The following is a 23,195-nucleotide window of genomic DNA, read 5'->3' as shown; positions in this document are numbered from 1 at the left end:
CCGGGCTGCTGGGCTGCCCCTTCCCCAGCGAGGGCTGCCAGGACACGGGGCTGCAACCTTGCATGGCACAGGGGGCTCACCCTGCGCTTGGGAAATCATGAAACCCCCCAGAACCTGTGAGGTCCCCCTTCCTCCTTCCTCCCAGGCGGTCGGTGGGCTCATGCAGGCAAACCCAGGAGAAGGTTGCTCAGTACCCGAGAACCACGTTTCTCTCCTATTCGAGAACCAGCTCGTAGGTGCCAGGCCGACGTTGCTCATCACAGCAATCCCTTCACCTCAGAGGCTTATTTGTAATGCAGACATCATGGGAACGTCATGGACCACGTCTGCCCTGCAGCTACCTGGGCAAGGGAGGGCTGAGGCGTGCAGGTGAGAGTGGGACAGAGGAGGGCAACGGCTCATGGGCTTTGTCCTGGGGGTCCACGACAACATGATGGGGGCTGCAGGTGAATGACATTGTGATGGGGAAGGGGACAGGAAGGTATGTATGAGGAACCGGGGACCTCCTTTCCTAGCGGAGCCTGAGCAGATGTGTGGGGATGCTGCAGAACCGAGTGCCAAACAAGTCTTTGGAGCCAGGAGTTTGGGTCAGGACCAGGCAGGCAGAGCTTGATCCTCCTCCCGCTCCGTGCATCCACTGCAAGGAGCCAGGCAGACCACGATGCCCAGATCAAAGCTGTCCAAAGCGGATCGAGACCTCTGGGGATGCAGTCCCTGTGCGGGGAAACACCCCACCGGCTCAGAGATGAGCGTGCCCCAGCCTGCGAGCACCACACTGCTGTGGTCTCGCAGAGGAGTCCCAGCCGGGCCCTGGGCCAGGGGCTGAGCACGGGCACCGGGCGAGCTGTGTCCCGGTGATTAGGTGTGGGTTTGGTTCCTGGCTCAGCTGCGGACCCGTTGCGCAACTGGGGTGAAGCACGTAACCTCCTGCCTCGCTCGTTTGACTTTTAGAGAGCTGTTAAGTCTCTGAATGGAAAAGCACCCCGTAATGGCTCGGGTTATTAATGGTTGCTCGGGGAGTAATAGCAGAGCTGGGCAGATCAGAGGAGCTGCCTGCAAACAGCTCTGTCATCCTGCCTCGGAGCTGGCCTGCAACACCCTTATCTTTCCCAGACTGGGGCAGCTCCTGAGCAAAGGCTGCCCATCGTGCCAAATTGCACAGTGAAGCAGGCAAACACTCATTAGGTGCTAGGTGGAGCCTACCAAACCCATACTCAAGGGCCACCTAGACCACAGCAAAGCCGGGCTGCAGCATCAGTCTGAGCTGTCAGCACGAAGCAGAAGGAGCTGCATTACCACAGGTCGAAGTCAGAGCTTTGCCATGCCTTGGAGAAAATCTCTTGCCGGGAGAAAAGCAAGCACCTGCCCTGCAGCCATGCATGCAACGCACCCTTCCCACCACGGCAAGTCATAATGCTCTTGTCTAATGCTCACTAGAAAGTCCTGTCTCCTAAAGACCTGCTCCAAAGCAACCCAGGGAAAGGCAGCTGCTGCCCTTTTAGAGCTGTGGATGATTTACTCCATTGCCTGTAATGATTCATTCAGAGTTGGTCTGGTCTGTTTGGTCAGGGCCGTTTTACAGGCTGGGCTGTCAGTTCCTGGTGCAGCATCACTGGACACGGCAGCACCGGGTTTCCGATACGGGTGTGCGGTGGGTGCCGGAGGGACTGTCCGTCTCCCGTGCCGGAGACCCTCCAGCGTCCCTGCATCCCTGGGCAAGCGAGAGAGACAAGGAGGAGGCAATGATCCCAACAGACATTTGACCTTCCCTGTCCAAAGGCTTTGTCAACATGGAGAGACTGCCTGGAATAGATGTTGCAGAATAAGCTGTTCTGGTGAGCTGTCTGAGGCGGAGAAACCCTCATTCCCTTTTGCAGGCTGGAGAGCCTTTAAAAAACAAAACAAAGTAAATTGCATATGTGTCTCTTGCACCAGCTTCTGGCTTTTGCACGGGAAATGTGGCTGAGACGATGGCTTTAAATAAAAAGAGATGCTGTTCCTGGCTGCGGGAGGGCATTCTGTCCTGGCTGCTGGCCGGCCTGCCGGCTCGAAACACCACACTGCCACTAGCCAGGCTGGAAATCCCATCTGACCTCAGCCCAGAGCCGGGCGGGGAGAACACCAGCTTCCCCCCACCGCCCCCAGGTCTCGGCCGAGCCGCCCCGCTTTGGCGAGGGAAGGGGGAAATGGGCTCCTGCCCACCTTGACTCACGCACCGAGGCCGAGGTCCTTCTGGGGTGCAGGTGCAAGCTGGGGTTGGCGCAGGGCTGCGGTCATGCCCGTGGCTTTTCCCTCGGGAATCGAAGCACCCCCCCAGACCGCCTCCGCAGTGGGGTGAGCTGCCTGCGCCCGGCACCTGCCCCCTCCCCTGGGTCCGGCAGCAGGCTGGCACGCAGGTGCCTGTAGCAAAGCCCCCCCAGGGAAAACGCTGCCAGCTCCCACTTCTCCTCCACGGACGGGCAGCTTGCCCGCGTGGGGCCGACATGGCTGCTTACTGACAGAGCTCCCCAAGCGCCATTCCGAGGGCGTGCTGGCGAGGCCGCGCTCGTTAGGGATGCCACAGTAATGCTTCTGTTATTCACAAACCCCACGCTGTTGTATTTTCGCCCCGGCTCCAAGCAGTGGCCTGGCTGTCTCTAAAGAGTGTGAAGCCCTTCTAAAACTTTCCGGCTAGCTGACAAAGTCCTCCGTGATGTAGCAGTCCCAAGTATTTGCTTGATCTTCTGTTGCCACACATTCTTCCGAGAACAAACCCGCACAGCAACGCGCGCACGTCATTCTCCTCCGGAGAGCTGGCTGCTTTTCTCCTGTTATAAACCAAAGCTGACAAGTGTCAGACCTCCTGCCAAATTCGCACTGACTGGCATTCTCATGAGTGTTGGTCAAACAGTAAAATCCATTCATTTGTCTAAAAACAAACCCACAGCATTCTCCTTGTCTCGGGCTGGGACAAAGTCTGTGCCTGTCTGCTCCCAACACCCTTCCTCTGATGGCAGCGGGCATCACCCCCTCCTAACCCCGCAGCCAGCGTGAGGATGGGCTCTGCGGGGTGGCACAGACGCAACCCTGCCCCCCCAGCCAGTGCTTGGCGCGGGAGGCTTAAGCAAGATCCCTAGCAAAGCAGGAAACCTAAAGCTTGGGAGTTATTTGAAGTGGGAGGCGGCGAGGGTGATGCTCTAGCTGGGCTCAGCTGCGGGCACAAGGCTTGGTCCCCTCCATCCTCCAGCACTGCAGCCCCAGTGCGATGTCTCCGTCCCCAGAACTCCCCTCTGCCCCCACGGACCCCGGGAAGCTTCGTTCTCCCCAGCCACAGCGCGTGGCAGCGAGCGGCTTGGCCGACTCTGCGTGGACCGCTGTGTTTCTGGCTGACGGCAGCATCAGGGCTCACCGCTCGGATTGACGTGCGTGCGTGCACTCTTCGTGTTTGATTAAATGCTTCTGAGGAGGGAGATGCTTCATTTCCAGACCAGCAACAGCTTGAGCAACAGAAGCATCTCTCTCTGTTGTAGAGCCTTCAGGAAGCTGTGGGTATTTTTTTTTTGAAAGACATTGGAGATGTGCTGGGAGGAAAGTGGAAAACACAGGGCGAGCGTTGTGCAAACCTGGCAGCTCCCGTGAGCAGCTTGTGCTCAGCGTTCAACTGGGATAAGTGACGGCTTTGAAGGCCGGGTGTGAGCGCTGCTGTTCCTGGAGCCGCTTGGATCCGGGTGCCCTCGGCCGGAGCTGGGCACAGCCCTGGGGTAGGTGCTGCTGCCTTGTCACCTAAGGCAGCCTCTATGGAAGGGTTAATGCCGCAAGAGGGAAATTGCCGATGTGCTCCCAGGGAAGGGAGCATCCCTCAGACCTGCAGTGCCCGGGCAGCTTTTGGAACAAACCCTCTGCAGACAAATGTCGTGGTTTATTGGGGACGATGGGTGGGCCTCTTCTTCTTCCCCCTCTTCCATTTTCTTCTTGCTTCGATGGCACTTCTCACATGTCCTCGCAGGCAGCACGTAATTGTTGGCCCCTTTGCTGAGAGCCCAACGCTGTGCCTTGCCAGGGCAAAAACAAGCCCTTTGTCAAACCTCCGGCTCCCAGCCGGCTCCTTCCCGGGGCTGGAGAGCACAAGGCAGCCCGGCTGCACAATGCTGGAGCCCCGCCAGCGCGTCGGGGCATCCCAAACCCCACGCTGCGCCTTTCATCCCACGTGGGTGGTATGGGGAGACGAGATCCCCCTGCTGAGCAGGGGCATGTCGGGGATGGGGGGGGCCCTGCTGACAGCCCCCCGCCCCGGGGCCGGGGGCTTTGACCCCTTCCCTTGGGCAGGGGATGCTCCAGGGAGGGAGGCGGGGGGTACCCAGGCTGTGCGGGGCCCTTTGCAGAGTCACACGCCGGGTCTCGGCCAGCGTTGGCTGCGGAAGAGCGGGTACCTGCGTAAAGGACAGTTTTGATGTCAGAGCTGCACAGAGACAGGTCAAGCGGCTCTGAAATCAAAATTGTCCCTTACACTGGGTCTTGCTCTTCTGCAGCCGTCGGCTCAACCCGGCCTGTGGTGGGTCGGAGGGCGCTGCAGATGCTGCACCTCGCTGCGGGCTGCATAGGAACCGAAAGGTCTCCGATGCCTTTCCTGGGGACTCCTGGGCTTCTGGACGGCTTGGAAGTTATCGCTTCTCAATGCTGAAAGCTCACTGCTTTAGTCCTGAAGCACATGATTTAGAGTTGGGCTGTAAACCATGGTTTAATTAACCGAGGAGCTGGGCGCACTGGGATGGAGGGGTGCTGCCCGCCCGCGCTGGCAGCCATCTCCTGCCCGTCAGCGGGAGGGAAAGAGCCCGGTCCCTGTGGGAGACAGCCGTGCTGGCTTTGGGCAAGCGGTGGGACCGCTGCCACGGGCTCGTACAGTCATTATTCCTCCAAAGAGAGACCACAAAATAGCTCCTGCCCAGCAGATACTTGCTGCAACTGAAACCAGTCCTGAGCTATCGCTGAAACCCGTTCTAGGCTGAGCCCCAGACAAATGTGCGCGGCTCTCATGTATCAGTGGTAAATGTCTTCCTGTTTAAAAGCTCTCAAAATCACAGGGGTAGCTTGTTTTGACATTTGATTAGCCACAGAGAACAACTTGAGAGTGCTTGAGTGAGTGAGTGAGCAAACTCAGAAGCAATCCTGGTGCTGAACGCTCCGGCCTGTTAGCGATAGAGGCGTATCGGGCAGGGGAGGGTGGGCACGGCTCCAGGGGGAAGATAAGTGGGCTGCTGGGAGAGACGAACGCGAGGAGAGGAAGTGGTGAGTGAAGTCAGCTGAAAACAGTTTCTTTTGCTCGCTCTGACTCATAAATTTCATTAATACCCGGGTTTGCTGGGGAGCGAGCGGAGCTCTGCAGACCTCTGTCTCCCGGGCGCCGTGCGGAGCCATGCTCTGCTGGAGGGGGACTCTGCCTGCGCAGGACCCAGGAGACTGGAGATCCGCCGTCGGCGAGCATTTTGGCTGCAAATAACCCCCCTGACCCTGGCTGCCAGTGGCCCGAGCAGGTCCGCGAACAGGCAACGGTGCCACGCTGCTTGTCTTGTTGGTGCTGGTGCGATGCTGTTGCTGGAGCCCCGGGGTGCGGGAGCTGCTCCAGGGCCCAGGGCATGCGGGGAAGGTGCGGGCAGAGCAGCGGGACAGGGTTCGGGGGGTGCTGGGCGGGCAGGAGGAGCATCCCTGCCTGCAGAGCCAGGCCGGGCCTGACGCTGGCAGCCGCTCTCCGGCAGCCCAGGCAGTCATGAACTCGCAGGGGTTTGGGGTTTTTTTGGTTTGGTTTTTTTTTTTTTCCCCAGACCTAAAACATGTTGTGTCAGGTTGGTCATGACACTGCAGGGCTGTTTTCCTTTCCCTTGCTATCACTGCTATCAAGTAGGAGTTAACAGCTCTTGTTTATACAATGACTATCTGGCCAGAGGCTGATTTAATACCTCCCACTTCTTTTAAGTGCAAATAGACTCTAATGTGTGTATTAGGCTACTTGAATGGCTGTTCTGGTGAAATACTCGCTTTCCAAATAACTTACCTGCAGTTAATGCTGGGGAGAGGAGAAGAGCAAACTTCTTTAGAATTTAGCAATAATAAAAAGAAAACAATCAGTTTAATATTTTCCTCTTTCCTTGGCTAAGCCTTTAGTCATACCGAGCCTTGCTGGGTTTTCACAGGCAGAATCCTATAATGGTTTATGGGCCGCAGCCCTGATTCAGCAAGTCGCTTATGAGCATCCCCAGGCCTGAGCCCAACATCTCTCGCAGGCGATGCCGCATCCGCATCTGGGGCCACGGAGCCTTGTTGCAAGGCTGCCATCGCCCTGCTTCCAACCCGGCGCGGACGCCAGCCCCGCACCGCCACCGTCCCGCATCCCTCCCGGTCCCCGAGCCGCTCGCTCCGGCCTGGAGTGTGGCCACTGGCAGGGTGGGAGCGGTAGCCGTGCTGCGCAGGCAGCCGTCTGCAGCCACGCTTGGCAGGAGAGACAAAGAGTAATATCATCCCTGAGCGAAACTGCAGAGTTTCTGCTGAGTCACAGTCATCAGGGAATGGGGAGAGCAATTACAGACGAAAACTGGGAAGGCATCCCAAACAAATTGGTTATAATTAACAAGTAGAAGAATAACACCAGTAATACCATTAGCAGGCCCAAAAGCCATTTGCAATATAATATCTATAATTAGACAGTATACAGCAAAAGCCTGGGCTGAGCTGCTCGCCCCGGGAAGGGAGGGCAGGTGAGCATGGGGAGCAGAGTGCCCGCGGCACAGGCTCCGGAGGCGGCGAGCACCCGCCGGCACCCGCCGGCACCCACGAGCGACCTGGCTCCGGCTGCGGGGACCGGGGAGGCTGGCGAGGGGCTGGCCCCGGCTCTGGTGCCCGGGAGGCTCCGCGGGCACAGCTGAACCCGCTCTCCCTGCCGAGAGCAGCCAGGCTCTCCTCTCCCTCACCATCTGGGGTGCAGCCTGGCATTAAACATATATAAGCCCATGGTGTTGCTATCCCAGGAGCTGCTGCAGTGTCAGAGCCCCAGTGCAACCAGTGCTGGTTGAGCGTGCAAGGCCAGCGCTGCTCCGGTGCGGGGGCTCTGCACCCATCCTCTGCCGAAGCACAGCACCAGCTCTGGGCTGCTCTCACCCGTGGGGTCCCTGCGTGCCGGGGAACTGGGGCAGTGCTGGGGCTGGGTGCGAGCAGCGGTCAGGGAGGCAGCAGGGGTCAGGGAACCCCACTTCCCTGCCTGCAAAAGCTCTCCGATGCCCTGTTTTCCCCATCTGGGTTTGGACGCCGGCGCGTTGTTTGATGGAGCCGGCAGCGCTGGAGCTGCTGGGTTCGGACCTGAGCTGCAGCCGAGTCCTGTTAGGGAGTCCTGGGCCCGATCCATCCACCAGCTCCTCCTGTTCGTCCCAACTTCTTGGCCAAAATTTTGCAAAGGAGCGGATGGGCCAGGGCTTTCCTGGCAGACTCTTCTGAGCTGCCTCTGCTGCTGGGAGGGTCCTGGGGCTCTCTCTTTCCCTCCCTCCCTCCCTCCCTCTGGCCCCATTTGCACCCATCTGTATCCCTTACCCACCCCCTCACACCTCCCATCCTGACCGCAGGGGGACAGGGGAGAAAATTTTTGCTTTTGAGGCTCGGGCCCTTGTTCGGTGCCAGGAGGAGTTGGCGGCAGGTTTGCTGCCTCCTGGGCCCCCCTGCCTGGGCAGCCCCCGGCTCGGCGGCTGCAGCCCGCAGGCGCTGGGCTGGGCGGACGCAGGGATTGCTCAAGCAAATCCCGCGGATGAGGGTGAGGTCAATGGGAGTTTTGCTTGTGAAAGGACGGGGTAATCGGGGCCTGTTGTGGCAACACCAGCAACCGACGCTCTTCCCCGTCCGCTTGCGTGCCGGGCTGCCGGAAACCTCCCGGCGGCTTCTCGGTGGTGCTGGCTGCCGATGTGCAGAGCAGATGCTGGTGGCCGTGGAGGGCAACAGCCATCCCCACCGCTGCCTGCTCCTGCCACTGGCCCAAAGGGACCCCAGCACGGTGCTTTCAGTTTTCTTTAATTGCTGTGGAGCAGAGAGAAAAGTCATAGCTCAGGAGTTCTGCTGAGGTGTTTGAGGAGGAGTGCTGCGTTTGCAGGCTCGGGTCGAGGGTCTGACCCGTATCAGGAATTCAGGCCCCTTCCTGCAGGAGGGACCCCCAGTCCTCTGCCGTTTTGCAGGTTTGTGCGGGTGCATTTTTCCACCTGGAGCCCCACATTTGCTCTGAAAAGGAAAAAAGGGGAAACTGGAAAAGCTCGAAGCCAGAGCATGGTCTGTTGTGCAGGTATTCACTGGGGCATCACTAGTGGGAACACCCAAAACTAAAAGAGGCTTTTGGTGTCCCCAGCCCTGCGGGGGATGCTGGTGGGAGAAGCAGTTGCAGGATTGAGCCCTCTCTTGCCCGGGGGGGGGGGGGGGGGCTGTAAAACCTTACTGCCAAGAGCAGATAAAACTGAGCTTCCCCACAAAGCAAAATAAACTTGCTGATAGCTCTCCTGGCTCTCCCTGGTCAGTCATTAGTATGCGTTTCACTGCCTTCCCAGCTCTGAAATCCTTGTTTAGATAAACTTGAAAGCTAAAGGAAATTTGGCAGGCAGGGTCCTGCCCTGCGCGGAGGGCAGATAGTGTCACCTGAAATGTAAACACACGCTATTGACTGGGGCTGGGACCGGCTTGTCAACGATAAAGCCACCTCTCGGGGCGGCTGCCGTCACACGGCCACGCACAGGGAGCACCGCTTGCACGTTGGGCGAGTTCGGCTGGTCACGGCGGCCGGGGACAGAGGCGACTCGGTGACCGGAGGGTGTGCGTGTGAGTGCACGAGTGGGTGCGTGTGTGCACGTGCGCGTGCACACGCAGGCTTCTCCTCTTTCCCCTGCCGCCTCCTCTGTACCCTAACAGCAAGTCCACATGGCCTGACGAAGCTGTGCTAAAGCCGTAGTCAGCCTCTTACGGGATTCACGGGACACACAACATATGAAGGGGAGACAAAAAGTATGGGGAAAAAACCCGCATTTCCTCTCCTCACTGGCATTTTGCAGGGAGGGAAGCAGGGCGACTGTGGCTGTGCAGGCGTTCGGACCCGGCCAGCTGCAACAAACCTTATCCTGTGGGTTTCTTTCTCCCCTATTTCCTACAGCCGTCTGTACCACGACCCCCGGGATGGCCTGGCCCCCGGGACCAGGGCTGTGGGGGGGCTCCAAGGGGCCGGGACCTGGGACCCAGGACCCGGGAACACTGAGGCCGTTGGGGCCAGCCAGGGGTGGCCGATGCGGGAGCATCGACGGTGGGAGGATGGGGTGCGGCAGCTCTTCCCCCGTGGAGGCCGCTTGGGAAGAGGAAGGGCAGCTCAGACGGTTGGTTTCCCCAAAAGGCGGCATCGCGGTGGGGAAGGGACGGTGTCACAACACCCCGTGCCCAGAAGCTGAGCTCGAGGTTTCTCCCCATATAGGGTGGATGAGGACATCTCCTGTTTCCTTTCCCCGCTGTGAGACCTCGCAGGGAGCCAGGGCAGCACGCCCGGGCACCCCGGCACCGCAGCATGAGGCACATCTCGGCCAAAAACTGCTCTTGGGACCAGTGACCTCCGAAGGCAAGGATCACCGCATCGCCCCGAGGGACCCCAACCGCTCCAGCGCTCTGCTCACCCTGGGGTGCTCCACTGCCACTTCCCTGTGGGGAGCTGCCCTTTGCAAGGCACCCAAATGGGGTCCACGGGGCCACTGGTGTTCGCTGAGCATCCCCAGAGCCCTCATCCTCATCTTCATCCTCACTTGGTGGTGTTGGCTGCCTCAGGTCAGGCAGCAACACACTGGGGAGAAGACAAGGTGGCCACCTCCTGCCCTGCATCGCCCACCGAGGAGGGATGCAATGTCCCTGGCCTGCGGTGACAAAGGCATCTCGTGGCAACACGGGCTGGCTGGGAGAAGAGATGGTGGCTTCTCCCACTGAGGCTTTTTCTAAGATCGTTAAGAAAAAAAACTCAGAAAAAGAAAAATAACTTATGGGAAAAGATCACGGTTTATAATTGGGATGTGCAAATATCAATTTAAGTAGATTTTAAATCAATATGAAGCAGAATGTTTCCTTTCACCCCTAATAGTTCTTTTTTTTTTTTTTCAACCAGGTGAGTTTTAATAAGCTAAAATAAAACATCTGCTATTTCAGTACAGTCCTAGCGTGAGGAATATCAATTAACGAGAGGCATTCTCGGTCGTTTGAGTTCACCACAACAGCGCTGGAGCTATAGCTAGATGGGACTGTGAAGAAAATTACAACCTTTTCGGGGAAACCATTAAATAAAAATCAGAATTTGTCCATAAGTACCACTGGGGGAGGGAAGCAGCTCATCTAATGTGTTCTATTTTGAGCATTGAAATGAATTTTCAGTGTAAAACCACTGCTTTCCTCTCCCCATGTCCCCGTGTCCACTGAATTAGGCCCCAGAAAGCCCCTCGGGCAGAGGGTCTGGCTCAGCCCCACCGCTGGAATTGCTCCTTTTTTTGCACTTTTCCAGCTCAGTTAGGCACAGAGCGAGGCTCAACGGGGAATGCGAGTGCTCAGCAGCCGGCGCGGGCTTACAGAGGCTCAGCACCCAGCAGCACCAACCCCGGACCCGCACCGCTGCAGCTACAGGGTTAGCATGAACCTGCCGGGGGGGGGGGGGGAATCAATTAACTTTCCCCAGCCATGAAAAATTAACAAATATCTGCAAACCCAAGAGCGAGCGCTGAGGCCAAAGTGCAGCAATTTGGAGAATTATCACAGATCACTCCATCCTCCCCCAGCCCGCAGGAAGCCTCGGCAGCTTCGGCAGCCTGCCGCCGTGCTGGGCGGCGAGGAGGGGCAGCACGGCGAGGAAGGGCAACGCGTGTCCTGTCCCCGAGGGCCTCGCGCAGGGCAGGATTTTTCAGGTACCGCTGCCTTCGCTTTGCGATCCTCCTGGGACCGACGTGAGCGTGTGGCGCTGGGAGCACCGGTCACGTTTCTCCACTAAATGGATGTCGCCTTGGATGTACTTGGCAGAAGGAACTGTCAGAGAGAGCACTTTACAGGAAAAATAAGTCCCGATTTCACCACTAATATTTCCAGGGTTACTAGTTGCCATTAATTTTTGCTGTTTCTCCAGGCACAGGCGGTCTCAGGCGCTCCCCTCCCCGTGTGGCTCGAAGCACCGTGGGCCCACGTTTTCCCACGCTGACTTGCACCGGTGCTCTCCCAGTGTCTGCTGGGCTGACTGGGTTTCCCAGGGGGGTTCTGCACCCCAATGTGCACCCCGATGTGCACCCCGATGTGCACCCCGATGTGGGCCCCTTGCAGTGCGGGGGCTTGGCCGGGAGCTGCTGCCTCCATGGAGGAAAAGCAAAGAAAAGCAAAAGGGAGGCAAATTAAACAAACGAGGGGGAGAGGGGGGGAGATGCTGATAGGAGGCCGAAAGGACGAGGAGGTGGGAGGGGGGAGCGCGGTGGCTCCGGCTCCGCGCGTTCAGTGCCGCGCCGGGTTTCGCGTCGCTCCCGCCGCGTCGGTCCGGGCCCCACGTGGGGGCAGGGCGGGGCCGGCCGCGACGACCAATGGGCATCGCCCGGCCCTGACACTTCTTCTCACGTCAACAGCCGGAACGCACCCAATTAGCGGTGGGGCCGCGGAGGGGGGCGGGGGGGGGGGGGCTCCGGGCTGGGCCACCCCGCCCCCCCCCCCCCGGCACCCCGCTCCCCGGGGGTTCAGCGGGGAGGCTCCGCTCCGCCCCCAACCCCCACCCGCGGGGGGGGACCCCGGCCCCCACCCCAGGGGCGTGGGGTGGGGAGCACGACACACACATTACCTGCCCCCTGCGTGCCAGAGGGGGCGGCTTCGGGGGGGGATGTTGGGGTTTGGGGTTTGTGTTTTGTGTTCCCCCCCCCCCCCTTTTATTATTTAAATGGATACGTTTCATTACTGGGGAGAAAACCTAAAATATTCCTTTGATACACAAAATCAAATTGATATTTAGCCTCTGCTTACTTTTTTATGCATGGCTGCCTCCGCCGCGCGGCAGTGACAGATTGTTTGAGCTGGGAGGAAAAGCCATTCCGAGCTAATTAAGCCGCCATGCCGGGCGGTATTTGCAAGCGGGGGGCTGAACAGCAGCGGCATTTGTCAGCGCTCACGGCCCCGCGTGGTTTTGATTGACAGCTCCCTTCCCAGAGCGGCAGCCCGGCGCGGCTCAACCAATGGTGTTCGAGAAAAAGGCCGCTCGGCTTTTTTTTTATTGGTCAAGGGGTGGGGCTGGCTGGAGGGCTCCCACGTGGGGCGGGGAGGCTCCGTGTGACGTGAGGGGAGAGGAGCCATTTTGTGCCGCGGAGCCGCGTTCGGTCGGGCCCACCCGTGGGGTCGCGGCTCCCCTCCCCCTCCCGGCGTTCAGAACTGCGGGGCAGGGGGGGGGGGGGACACGACGGAGTGACCCCCATGCCGGGCCCGCCGGGGGGAGCAGGCGGCTCCTCGGGTGTGTCGGTCCGCCCGCTCCCCCCGCCCCGGCTGTGCAGAGCCGAAGCGCTTGGCGGGAGCCTGTAACGTTAATGACATTACCCGTGTTCCTCGTTAAAGCCGCTCAGACTTGAAAGGAGGCGCTGGGGGGGGAGCAGAAAGCCCCCCCCCGTCGCCAGTACCGGGCAGGGCCGCGGCCTCCGCCGGGCCCGGCACATCAAAGGGGCTCCGGGAGCGGGGAGGGCCGCCGTCCTCCGCTGGGTGCGGGAGGCTCGCCATTACCGACCGTTTTATCGGTATGGCGGCTGGCGAAGTGAAAACATTAAAGTGACAAAGCGGTTCTGTTTGTTTTATAGCACCTAATTGGGGCTGCTTTGCCGATCTAACGAGATTACCGGCAGAGCTATCCTTCACCGGCTGCGGGGCCGAGGGCTCCCGCCGGCGGCGGGCGGGGGGGGGGGGGAACGGGGGGAAACGGAGCGGCCGCGGCGGGGCCCCGCCGGTTGGGCGGGGCGGGGTGGGTGGGCGGAGCTTCGGGAGCGGGCGGAGCTTGGGAGTGAAGGGGGCGGGGCGGGGAGGGAGGATCCCCGCCGCCGCTCTCGCTCCGTCGTTTCAGACACAAGCTGGCATTGTGACGTCGCCGCCCAGTCAGCGTCCGCTTTTCGCTTCTCTCTCTCCCCCCGCCCCCTTCCCCGCTCCCCCACGTGGGTTCGCCGCGCCGCCATTGGTCGGCGGCGGAGCAGGCCGCCCGGGTTTTGTTCCCCCTCCCCGCCGCCCCGCTTCGCCCGAGCGCTCCGGCGGCGGCGCGGACCGCGTGCTCCGGCGCTGCCTCACTCCGCCACCGCGATCGCGGGGGGCTCCGCTCGGCGGCACCGGCCTCGCTCTCCGCAGGGCGCCCCGCCCCACGACCGGGGACCCCCCCCCGCCACCCCCAGGCAGCGGCAGCATGGCTTGTGGAGTTACGGCGATGCCGGCCGGACGGAGCTGAACGGCCGCCCCTCGGGGCGGGGGAGCCGCGGCGGAGGCACCGCTCGCACTTCGCATGTCCGCGGCGCCCGGGAAGTCGGATGTGTACGGCCTTCTCCCCCCTCCTCCTCTCCTCCATGGCCGTCGTGCTCCGGCGTTAGTTCCTGGCTTTGCTTCCCCCTTCTTCTCGCAGCAGGAATACCGCGGGATCCTCCTTCCTCCGGGGCTGTTTTGGTTGGGTTTTGTTGTTGTTGTTGCTGCTTTTTTTAATTTTTTTTTTTTTTGGGGGGGGGGGAATTTTTCTTTTTTCCGAGAGCGAGTGCCGGAAAGGCGGGGGGGGGAGGCGGTGAGGAAGCGGAGGACCGCGGAGCGAGGCGGGGGGGGTGTTCGGCACCTGGCCCCGGCGGTGCGCGGAGCGGCGGTTGCGGGCTGGGCTCGGCTCCGCGGGCGCGCAGCGCCTCCCCGGCGGTGCGGTGCTTTGCGCGGGGGGGGGTGGGGGAGTGGGGGGGAGGGAGGGGGGGCGCGCAACGAGCCGGGCCGGCCGGGCCCGCTCTCCCCCCCCCCCCATCCACCCCCCCCCCCCCCGCCCTCCCTCCTCCGCCCCCCGCACGGACTTTCCTCTCGTCTCTTTGTTCCAGTTCTCGGCCTCTCCGGGAGCGCTCCGTGGCCGGCGGGCAGCAGCGCACGTCGCGATCGCCGTAGCGAGGCACGGCGCGGCTGGCTCCAGTGACCGCGCCCCAGCCCTGCCATGTACCCCCAGGGCCGGCACCCGGTGAGTCCTGGGCCCCCCCCGACGCCCCCCCCCTCCCTTCCCCACCATACCCCCCCCCCCCCCCCCCCCGGTTCCCGGCGCTGAGCTCCTCTTCCCCGCAGGCTCCGCACCAGCCGGGCCAGCCGGGCTTCAAATTCACCGTGGCCGAATCCTGCGACCGGATCAAGGACGAGTTCCAGTTCCTGCAAGCCCAGTACCACAGGTGAGCCCGGGGGGGGGCCGGGGCGCGGCTGCGGGCAGCGCCGCTCCCCTCCCCTGCCTTCCCTCGCTCTCCCTGCCCGCGGGGTCTCACCCCTCTGCTCTTACACCCCCCCCCCCAGTCTGAAAGTGGAGTATGATAAGCTGGCGAACGAGAAGACAGAAATGCAGCGCCATTACGTTATGGTAAGAGACTTTAATCAGATTTCGGATCAGGCTGTAAATGTCATTAGCTGGTAGCCCAGCCGTGCGTTGGGGAAGAGGGGGGGACGGGGACGGGGACCACCTCCCCGGAACGGGCAGCTGCCTGCCCGGGGACCCTGCCAGCCCGCCGCGGTGCCCCCGCTGTGGGCAGGGAGGGGGGGCCCGCCCGCCTGCCCTGCCCGCCCTGCCCTCGCCCGCCGCACTCGGCTGGTGCCAGGGCGCAGCAGAGACCGAGGCGGCTGGAAGTGCAATAGCAAGTTTCCTGTTAACCCTCTTCTGCCGGCGCCTGCGGCCCCGGGGGTTGCGGCGGGGGGGGGCGGGAGGAGCGGCCCCGAGCTGGGGGGGGGGGGGGGGGGGGTCGGAGCTGCCCCCCCCTTGTTGCCCCGGGGCCCTTGGTGGAGCGCGGGGGGAGGGGGGAGGCCACCCCGGTGCCTTCCCAGGGCACACCCCCGCCCCCTCACCCCCCCCCCCCACTTCCCGGGCAAAGCGGGCTCTTTTGTTGCCTCTTTTTTTTTTTTGCGAAATTTGCACCGCAGGGCCCCAAGGTGGGATGGGTTGTGTCTGGAATGGGTTCGGCAGGACCCAGCACCGGCCCTTCCTGGGGGGTAGGAAGGGGCCAGGGGGCTCCCTGGGCTCCCAGCAGCAGTGCTGGACCCTGGGGGGGGAATAAATCCACCCCCCCGGTGAGAAACTCGGTTTTTGGCCAGACTACGGGCTGTACCTGTTCTGCCAGGGCTGTGCAGACGCCTGTCACACAGCTCTGCGCCTCTTTGTTTTTCTAAGTAGCTTAGGAGGAGAAAACAGGAGTAAAAAGGAGTGTCCTCTTGTTAAATGCATGCCAGTTAAACCCTATAAACATCTGCTTATTATAAGGTATAATTTCCTTGGCTACGAGTGCTTTAAGCGCAGTTTTGACCGGGATGCTTTCTGGTAATGACCTTATGCAAATATCTTACGTTAAATTAATTCAAATTCTTCTTGGCTCTCTTTATTCCCCAGTACTATGAAATGTCGTATGGTTTGAATATTGAAATGCACAAACAGGTGAGTAATTTAAAGGGGGGAAATTGTGATTGATTGATCTCCTGTTGCCCTTTTCTCAACCTGAGATAAAATAGGCCCTGATTGCACTAAATGGGGAATAAGTGCTGAAGTCAGGGATGTGACTCCAGGTGAGATCTCGTGGCCCGGCAGTTATATCGGGAGCTGCACGTTGATGGCAGGCTGGTGGGTTTTTTGCCTATATTCAGGAGAAACTCAGGCTTTGGAAAGAGTGTTTATGAGAAGAGGTGAAAATAGCCTTGCCTTCCATGCTGGGAGGTCGGTACCTGGAATAGCGCGTTCCCGGCACTCGGAAAATGCTGTTATCTCCTGTGTTTTCCTCTGGTTTTGTTGTTGGTACAACACGACCGTTTCTAAGGTCATACTCGCCGTGCTGTAGCGTGAGACTTAGAAGGGAATTATCTTCAGGGATACTGATATCTTATGGTGTGTTGCTCAATGTCACGGATTTGTCTTTGCATCTGGAAAATGAAGCAATGTTTGGTCCTTTTTTTTTTTTTTTTTTTTTTTCAGTCTCCTCTAATATGTAACTTGCCTGGAGGAAAAATATAGAAGGCCATAGCAGAATGTGGTGTGCCACCTTGATAAGATTATAGTTAAAGAGCCTAAAGGCTGGGCACATGATGGTAAAACTTAAAGGAATAAAGTTATTATTGAGATTAGACCTGATTATTTGTGCTGCTGCTGCTTACTGGTTTTAGAAGTAGTTCTAATTAAGAACTTAAGGCAGATATAAGTTGACATCAACTTTGCCATTCGCAAATCAGCCCCATTCAACTCCAAAGTGGTTTTGCTTAATAGCAGCATCGCCCTCCTTAGTAAGAAAGTGTTGTTAGCTGACTGATGAAATTCAAAGCAGCGTGTCTGTGAATCTGCCTCTCTTCTTCTTCGCACACGCTTCCCTGTAGCTTTCTGGTACGTAGTCACAGGGTAACGAAAATAATTACTGCTTAGTCTTCATTTTTTTAAAAATATCTTCTTCCATACAGATAATCCCAACTTCTTTCTCTTCATTGCTTCTGCCTGGACAAAAGCGTCCTCGTGAGGCAGCACTGCTTGCAGGGAGCCCCGGGGGGGCTGCCCAGGAGCCCCGGGTCCCCCATGCCCGGGGTAAGCGGGGGCACGTGGGGCTGGTGTACGGCTTGGGGAAACCTCGGGCACCGTTTGCCTTGGTGCAGTCAGAAATGCCCCTGAATGCAGAATTTTTGCTTAGGCCTGTGGTGGCCTCCTGCAAGGACCCCGTGCCTGTTTTGCGTCCGTCCAGAGGGACACGGACCCCGTGGCCTCTTCCGAAACGCTCAAAGGACTGGAGTAACACAAGTGCAGGCTGCTTTCGGGAGGGGGAATGCCTCTTACCACCTGGTTGCTCGGTGTTGAACGGCTTCACTCTGTGCAAACACTGGGAGATGCTGAAATAATGCAGCAAGATATCGAGCTTTTTCTCTTGTTGAAGCTTTGGAAGCGGTTGCTGTTTCCCGAAACGTGCGGTGTGTTTTCCACCGGTGCACAGTTGCAACCAAAAATTGATCTGAGAGGTTTTGCACTATGGGATGAGCGTCAGGGCTGGGGGGTGAGAGCCCCTCACGGGCTCTGCCTTCGTCGGCGTGTGGATGGAGCGCTCCGCCATCCGCTCCGTCTTGCGGTGTGACCACGTAGCGTGTCTTCCCCGTGGTGTTTGGCGAGGCAGAGCGTCTGGGATGGTTTCGGAGGGTAACTGAGGAGCCTCAAAACGCCCAGGGGCGGTTTTCCGTGGGGCTGGTGCAGGCAGAGCCGCCGCTGCCCTCCCTGACCCGGATTTTGCAGGGTGGCAATTCCCACGCCGTGGCGTTCGCAGCCCGGGGAGGCCCTGCGTGGTCGGTGTGCCTTGCTGGGAGCTTCGCTGCCTTGCAACTCAGCAGATAAATCTTTGCCGGATGATTCCAGCCTGCGCCGAGCATCCCCCGCCTGCTTTAGTTGTTCCTGGTGACATATGCTGCGTGCCTAGTGCTGGGCTGATGAGGGAAGTTTGGGGAGGTGAAGCTGTCTTGTTATTTAATTGACAGCAATGTGCATGGTGCTGGAGGAAAACAAAGCAGCCCGAGCCGCTCGGAGCGCGCTTCCAGGCGAAAATGGGGCGAGAGGGAGCGGAGGGCCGGGAGAGCTCGGCCCGAGCGGGTGCCCGGGGAGGGTTTGCCCCTCTTCTGGGCTGCAGCATCCCCCCCGAAAGGCATCCCGCCGCTAATTGCAGCGTGGTCCTGCCTGCAGCTGGTTGAGGGTGGCTAGTCCTGAACAAACAAGTTTATCAGCTGACCTGTTTAGCGGTTGACTTGTGTTTATCTGCACACAATCAAGTAGACTGAAGTGCTTGAATTATTCATGCAGTGTCCTGCCCTCCAGACTTGACTGCTTGTGATTACATCTGCTTGAGACAAACATTGATGGATACTTCATCTTTAAGCAAAAGGGGATTGTCTGTCTGTGGGCTTATATAACAGATTATCTCTTCTACGCTGAATATTAAGTGTGTGCATATGTGGCCGCGTGTGGTTTTTTTTCCTTTCTTCTCGTTTTGTTTCTTGTTAAGAAAAAAATGTAGTTTCATAAACAACTCCATATGCAAGGAAATATTTAGGAAGTGACTACCCACTTTGTTGCATATAACGCAGTGAATTGCTCCTTACATCAGTCTTCCTGCTGAATGAAGCGCTCTTATCCGGGCTCAGCTTTCTTAAACCTGAGGCCGGTCGGGAGTTTTCTTTTTAAACCTGAGCGAAACTCTTTCTTTAAGGTTAATTGATTTTTACAAAAGAAACTTTCGTTCCCCTGTTGTTTTTGCATTGTTTTTGTTCAGATCTCTGAAGATAATCACCGAGTGCAGTCGGAGGGAATCACGATTCCAAAAGAAAAACTAATTTTGCGTGGGGAAACGAGACACCTCGGAGGGGGGAACCTTTGTGCTGATTTTTTTTTTTTCTTTATGGCTGAGAACTCTCCACATAAGCACTTCTTGTTTTCATGCTTAAACACTTAATGCTTGGAACAAACCTAAACCCTCCTGACACTTCAGGGGAAGAGAGGCATGCTTTTTTTTTTTTCTAGAATATTCCAAGAACACAATATACTTTCTGTCATGCTTGTTAGCAAGGAGTGCCAGGTAATAATTTGCTAAATACTTCAGAAGCCAAGTAATTTGTTAGTGTGATACTGTCAGGTCTCCTAAGGTAGAAGGGAATAGCTGTCAGCCAGCTTAACCTCTCCCTCCTCCCCTTGGCTTTGTGGGGGTCCCGGGTGGGTTTTGGGGGTCCAGAATGAGCTCTGCCCCCCCGAAGCCCTGGTGCCGGTGGTAATTCTGTAATGAGGGGTTGTGGCCCGCCCCTCCACACCCCCTCCCTGAATTTAATTCTCATCAGTGAAGCTCTCCACTTTGCTAATAACGATAGCAGCCACAAATAGCTTTCAACATGCCATTGACAGCCTGGTTGGAGAGAGCACTTGAAATAGTGGTAGACAGCTGAAAGTACCCATAATTGTGCGCCGGAGTGAGAACCACACTGCTCAAGGGCCTTATTTTCATGTGCTTAAAGAGACAATATCCTGGTTTCAACAAATGCTTCTGGTGCTTCACCGGTGGTGTGATTTACTCCTTGCCTTTCTGCGACCGCCTCTGCCACCCTCTTCCAGGGCTGAGGTTTGGGGGGGAGCGTGCGCAGCGTGCGGGGAGACCTGGGGTGGCTGAAGGAGGGTTGTGGCGGTCCGGACCCATCTCGGGAAACATCATTTGGAATGTGTGTGTGTGGAGGGACTTGTGGTTTTGGAGCCAAGGAGAAAGCTGGGGGCTTGCGAGTGGGTGCTTATCCCTGGGAATTGTTAGTGAACCATGGGATGATGCTGGTGGCGCATTCCTGCATCCCATAGACTGTTGCCTTCGGCAGCCGTACCAACCTCATTGCTCCAAGGGTTTAAGCTTGCGGTGGAAAGTCTTTATAAAGTTTTGCTATGTTTTTCAAGAGGAGGAAGGGTCAGCTGAGCGATGCTATGCGTTCAGCCCCTTGTCTCCAGCCTGCATCCCACCGTTTAGTTCAATAAGCAAGGGCAGGTTGGAGTTTGGTCTGGTGTGGCGTACTGGTGTGATTCACTTCAAAACCACATAGGTTCGTGGAGGATCTCCCTGGCTCGGGGCGCGTATGCTTTGTGCAGGGCGTTTGGGAAGGCTGGGGGTGCTCCCTGCAGAGCGGCGCTGCGGGGTGGGTTTCTGCAAGCACCTCCATCCCCAGAGCGTGGCTGAGCGCTGGCCCCAAAAGTACTGCTGAGCGCTGGGAACCCAGGAGGCGTTTGGGTCCGGTCCTGTGCTTCGGGGTCCTGCCCGAGGGTGCTGCGATCAGCCCAGGGCAGCCCTGCAGCTCCCGTTCACCTGGTCAGCTAAGGACAAGGCTAATATACTTTGGCACAGCGAGCATCTCTGTTGCCCAGAGCAATGTCTGCAGGGTGTTGCGCTGGGGTGCAGGCTCCCTCCCACACCTCCTTACCCCAGTTCAAGGCTGGGGGGCTCTGCTTGCATTCATGTGCGTCGGGCGATTTTTAAGGTTGCTCCTTCCAACTCCGCTCTCTGTATCCCGTGACTGACAGCTGGCAGCGTTATTTTTAAACTTCCCTCTGCCATGTCCAGGTGTAAAGACGAGGGGACAGGGGGACAGGGCTGCTGTGGAGAGACAGCCCCGCAGCTATTTAACACCATGCCGCTGCGCGCTGTGGTAGCCGGAGCCCCTGCCTGGCTCTTGACTCGGCTCCAGCAGCGGCCCTCGGTGCCCTTAAGTACTTTGGGTGCTGGTAGCGGCTCTGGCCATTTTAAGAGCAAGTGACAGGACTCGCAGCCTGTGGCCAAGCGGTCTGTCTCTTGATTTATAACCAGTGCAAATGTTTTCTCTGATTTCCCCGCTCCCCGCTTGCGAAACAGCACCCCAGAAGTGTTTCTTGTCTAACAGCAGGTCAGATTCCTGGCGGGGGCGGTGGGGGATTAGTTGGGATTTCAGGTTCTCCTGACTCCTTGCTCTTTTTAACGAGCGGCATGGAGCCGCCGTCAGCATCCTGCTGCTCGGGGTGAGCGTCTCGGGAGGCGATCCCGTGGGTGCCGATGCTGGGCTGCAAGGGTGGGTGCCTCTCCTCAGGTGCCCTGTGGAGCCCCCGGTCTTTTATCCACCGCTCGTTTGCAGCCCCCATCTCGGTGATGTACATACACCGTGGTCTGGCGAAGATGCAGGGCGTTGGGAGGGGATGCGGAGACTGGGATTGCCATGGCAACCCGCGGCGGGGGAATGGAGGTTTTTCTTGGCAGGAGCAACTGGGGGGGGCAGGGGGGCTCGGGGGGCTCCGCCGCTCTGGGGCAAGGTGATGAATGAGCCCTGTTACGGGGAAGGTGTCAGACATGAAACCCTCCCCTGTTCCTGGCGCGCTGGAGGATCCCCTTTTGCTCCCGATTAAAATTTAATGGGGACAACTAGAGTTTAATATGCTGGGCAATGGGAAAAGTTAAAGTGAGCAAATATTTAAAGATTATTGAATCTCATGTTAACAGGAAGCCTCACAGTTGTAAACATAATATTTTGGACATCTAATATCTTCTTGCTTGCTGAATCCCACGTGGGAAGCCTCTCTCTTTGCAGACCGTGAAGTTTTTCTTCAAATCTTTGTTGGAAGTTTGGGCAGAATTGGATTTAAACGTGGAGGCAATGGGTCATTGTGCGTCTTGTTTTTCTGGACTGTGTTAGTGCTTGATGACGCCTGGGGAAAACCCAGCACCTTCCCTCCCTCCTCCACGGAGGCGGCCTGTTTGGATGCTGCATTTTTTCCTTTACACCTAAACGACCTTTGCGACACGAAGCCGGAGGGGCTGCTTGTGCTGGCACCGCTGTTTTCACCTCAAATAAGGATTGAATTTGTTCTAGAATTTGTTGGGGGCTGGCAAGAAAGAGCTTACAGGAGAAGCAACCGTGCTGGAGGAGCAATGTGCCGAGTGCTTGTTGCGTCCAGAATCCAATAGGTTTCATCTGAAGGAATAAATATTTAATGGAGCTGCAGTTTATATATAATCTAATCGATGCGTCAGTGCCAAAAAGGCCTTTAAAGAGGTTTACCTATCGCTGAGCAATGCCTGTTGTGAGCACTGGGGTGGTTATCGGTGGCGTTGCTGCCACTTTGAAGTGGCACTGCTTTGCCAGGGCAGCTTTGCTGGGGCGGCTGGCGGCACGCATGGTGCCAGCCCGCGCTCCTGCACCACGCTCCTTCGGACACGGCACCGTGGCCGGGCTTGATTTTTGCAGTTTTAGCTTGCAGCCCAATTTTGTGGGCGCAGAGTGGTCGGCGGGCGATGCACGCGTGTTGGGTGTTTAAAAACTTGCACTGGCCAGAGCCCTTTCCTCTGGGCAGGGAGTATCACGCCTTTGGCAGCCGCCTGATGAGCCCCACATCCTTGCTTTCGGGTCCATGATAATCCTGGCAGCTGCAGCGCTTGCATCGCTGTACCAGCCAAGGTACCTGAGTCCAAACCATAGCCACTTCCAGATGCCTCCGCCTTGACACGGCGTGCCAGCACGTTCCGCTGACCTCTGGAAAGGCTAATAAAAGCATCAGGTGTAACGCGATCGCTGGGGCGCTTTCGGAAAAGACGATGGCCAGAAATATCCCCGTCGCTTTGAAGCTGCAACTGGCGATGCCGGCGCAAAGGTGCTGCCGGAGCAAGGAGCGGGTGGTTTGTAGGGACCCCTTGCAGCAGGTCCCTGAGCTCCAGTAGCCCTGTGGTCTCTACAGGGTGGTTCCCTCGGTGGGAGTGAGTCGAGGCTGGGGGAGATTGGGGTTCTCCTGGCATCTCCTTGCTTATGGTCATCTTGGGGCACGTTGGTTGTGCTTGTTAGGTTAGTCTTGTAGTAACACCGGCGTGCCCCAGCCACTGCCCAACTCCTCAAAGCAAGGGTTGAGTGTCTGTTGGTTTTCTTCCTCCGAACTATGACATTTAGATTTTTTTTCTTGCAGTATGTGAGAGCAGGTGGAGCTGAGAGCTCCTCTCTGGGTCGGCATCCCGCTGGGGCTGGGATTAAAAATCAGAGCTGCTGTAGGGTGCATCCTGGGGATGCCTCGGGGCCGAGCAGTGGGGATCAGGGAGGGTGAAGCCTCGGGGTGCCAGGGATGGGGGCGGTGATTTGGGGAGCACGCAGGGACTCTCTGAGGCGGGGGTGGATGCTGGCCGTCTTGGGGAGGAGGCACCTTGCCGGTGGGGAGGCTGGAGCGAGACCCAGTTAATCACTTGTGTTATTGATAACGAGCTGCTCAGGGCTGTCGGAAGGAATTTCTGGGTGTTTGATTCTGCGCCAGGGCTCGGCTCTGGCCATTGTTGCGGCGCTGAATCCTCGCGGCTGCTCGGGCTGTGTTTGAGTTGGACCAAAATCTGTTTTAACAGCTGCCTCGGCCGGCCGAGCAGCCGGCGTTAACTCTTGGGAGCCGGGCAGCGGCGATGCGGGCAGCTCCGAGTGCCGAGCGGGAGCATCTGTGGGGT

The 23,195-nt window shown here is 58.3% G+C and overlaps 1 protein-coding gene across 7 annotated transcripts in view; it reads left to right on the top strand.

Annotated features, from left to right (window-relative positions):
- Window positions 1-13,243: 13,243 nt before the first annotated feature.
- Window positions 13,244-23,195, top strand: part of TLE3 (TLE family member 3, transcriptional corepressor) — a 30,514-nt gene continuing 20,562 nt past the window's right edge. For all 7 annotated transcript variants that reach the window (XM_075044700.1, XM_075044698.1, XM_075044699.1 and 4 more), the window contains exons 1-5: window positions 13,244-13,590; window positions 14,073-14,206; window positions 14,308-14,408; window positions 14,527-14,590; window positions 15,608-15,652. In XM_075044700.1, the coding sequence (XP_074900801.1) occupies window positions 14,183-14,206; window positions 14,308-14,408; window positions 14,527-14,590; window positions 15,608-15,652 (234 nt within the window). In that variant the 5' untranslated portion in view covers window positions 13,244-13,590; window positions 14,073-14,182. The remainder of the gene's footprint in view (window positions 13,591-14,072; window positions 14,207-14,307; window positions 14,409-14,526; window positions 14,591-15,607; window positions 15,653-23,195) is intronic.

This window comes from Buteo buteo, chromosome 13, assembly GCF_964188355.1.
Source record: "Buteo buteo chromosome 13, bButBut1.hap1.1, whole genome shotgun sequence".
Classification (NCBI taxonomy): domain Eukaryota; kingdom Metazoa; phylum Chordata; class Aves; order Accipitriformes; family Accipitridae; genus Buteo; species Buteo buteo.
The sequence above is the reverse complement of the archived record's forward strand: the minus strand, read 5'-3'. Positions and strand labels throughout refer to the sequence as shown.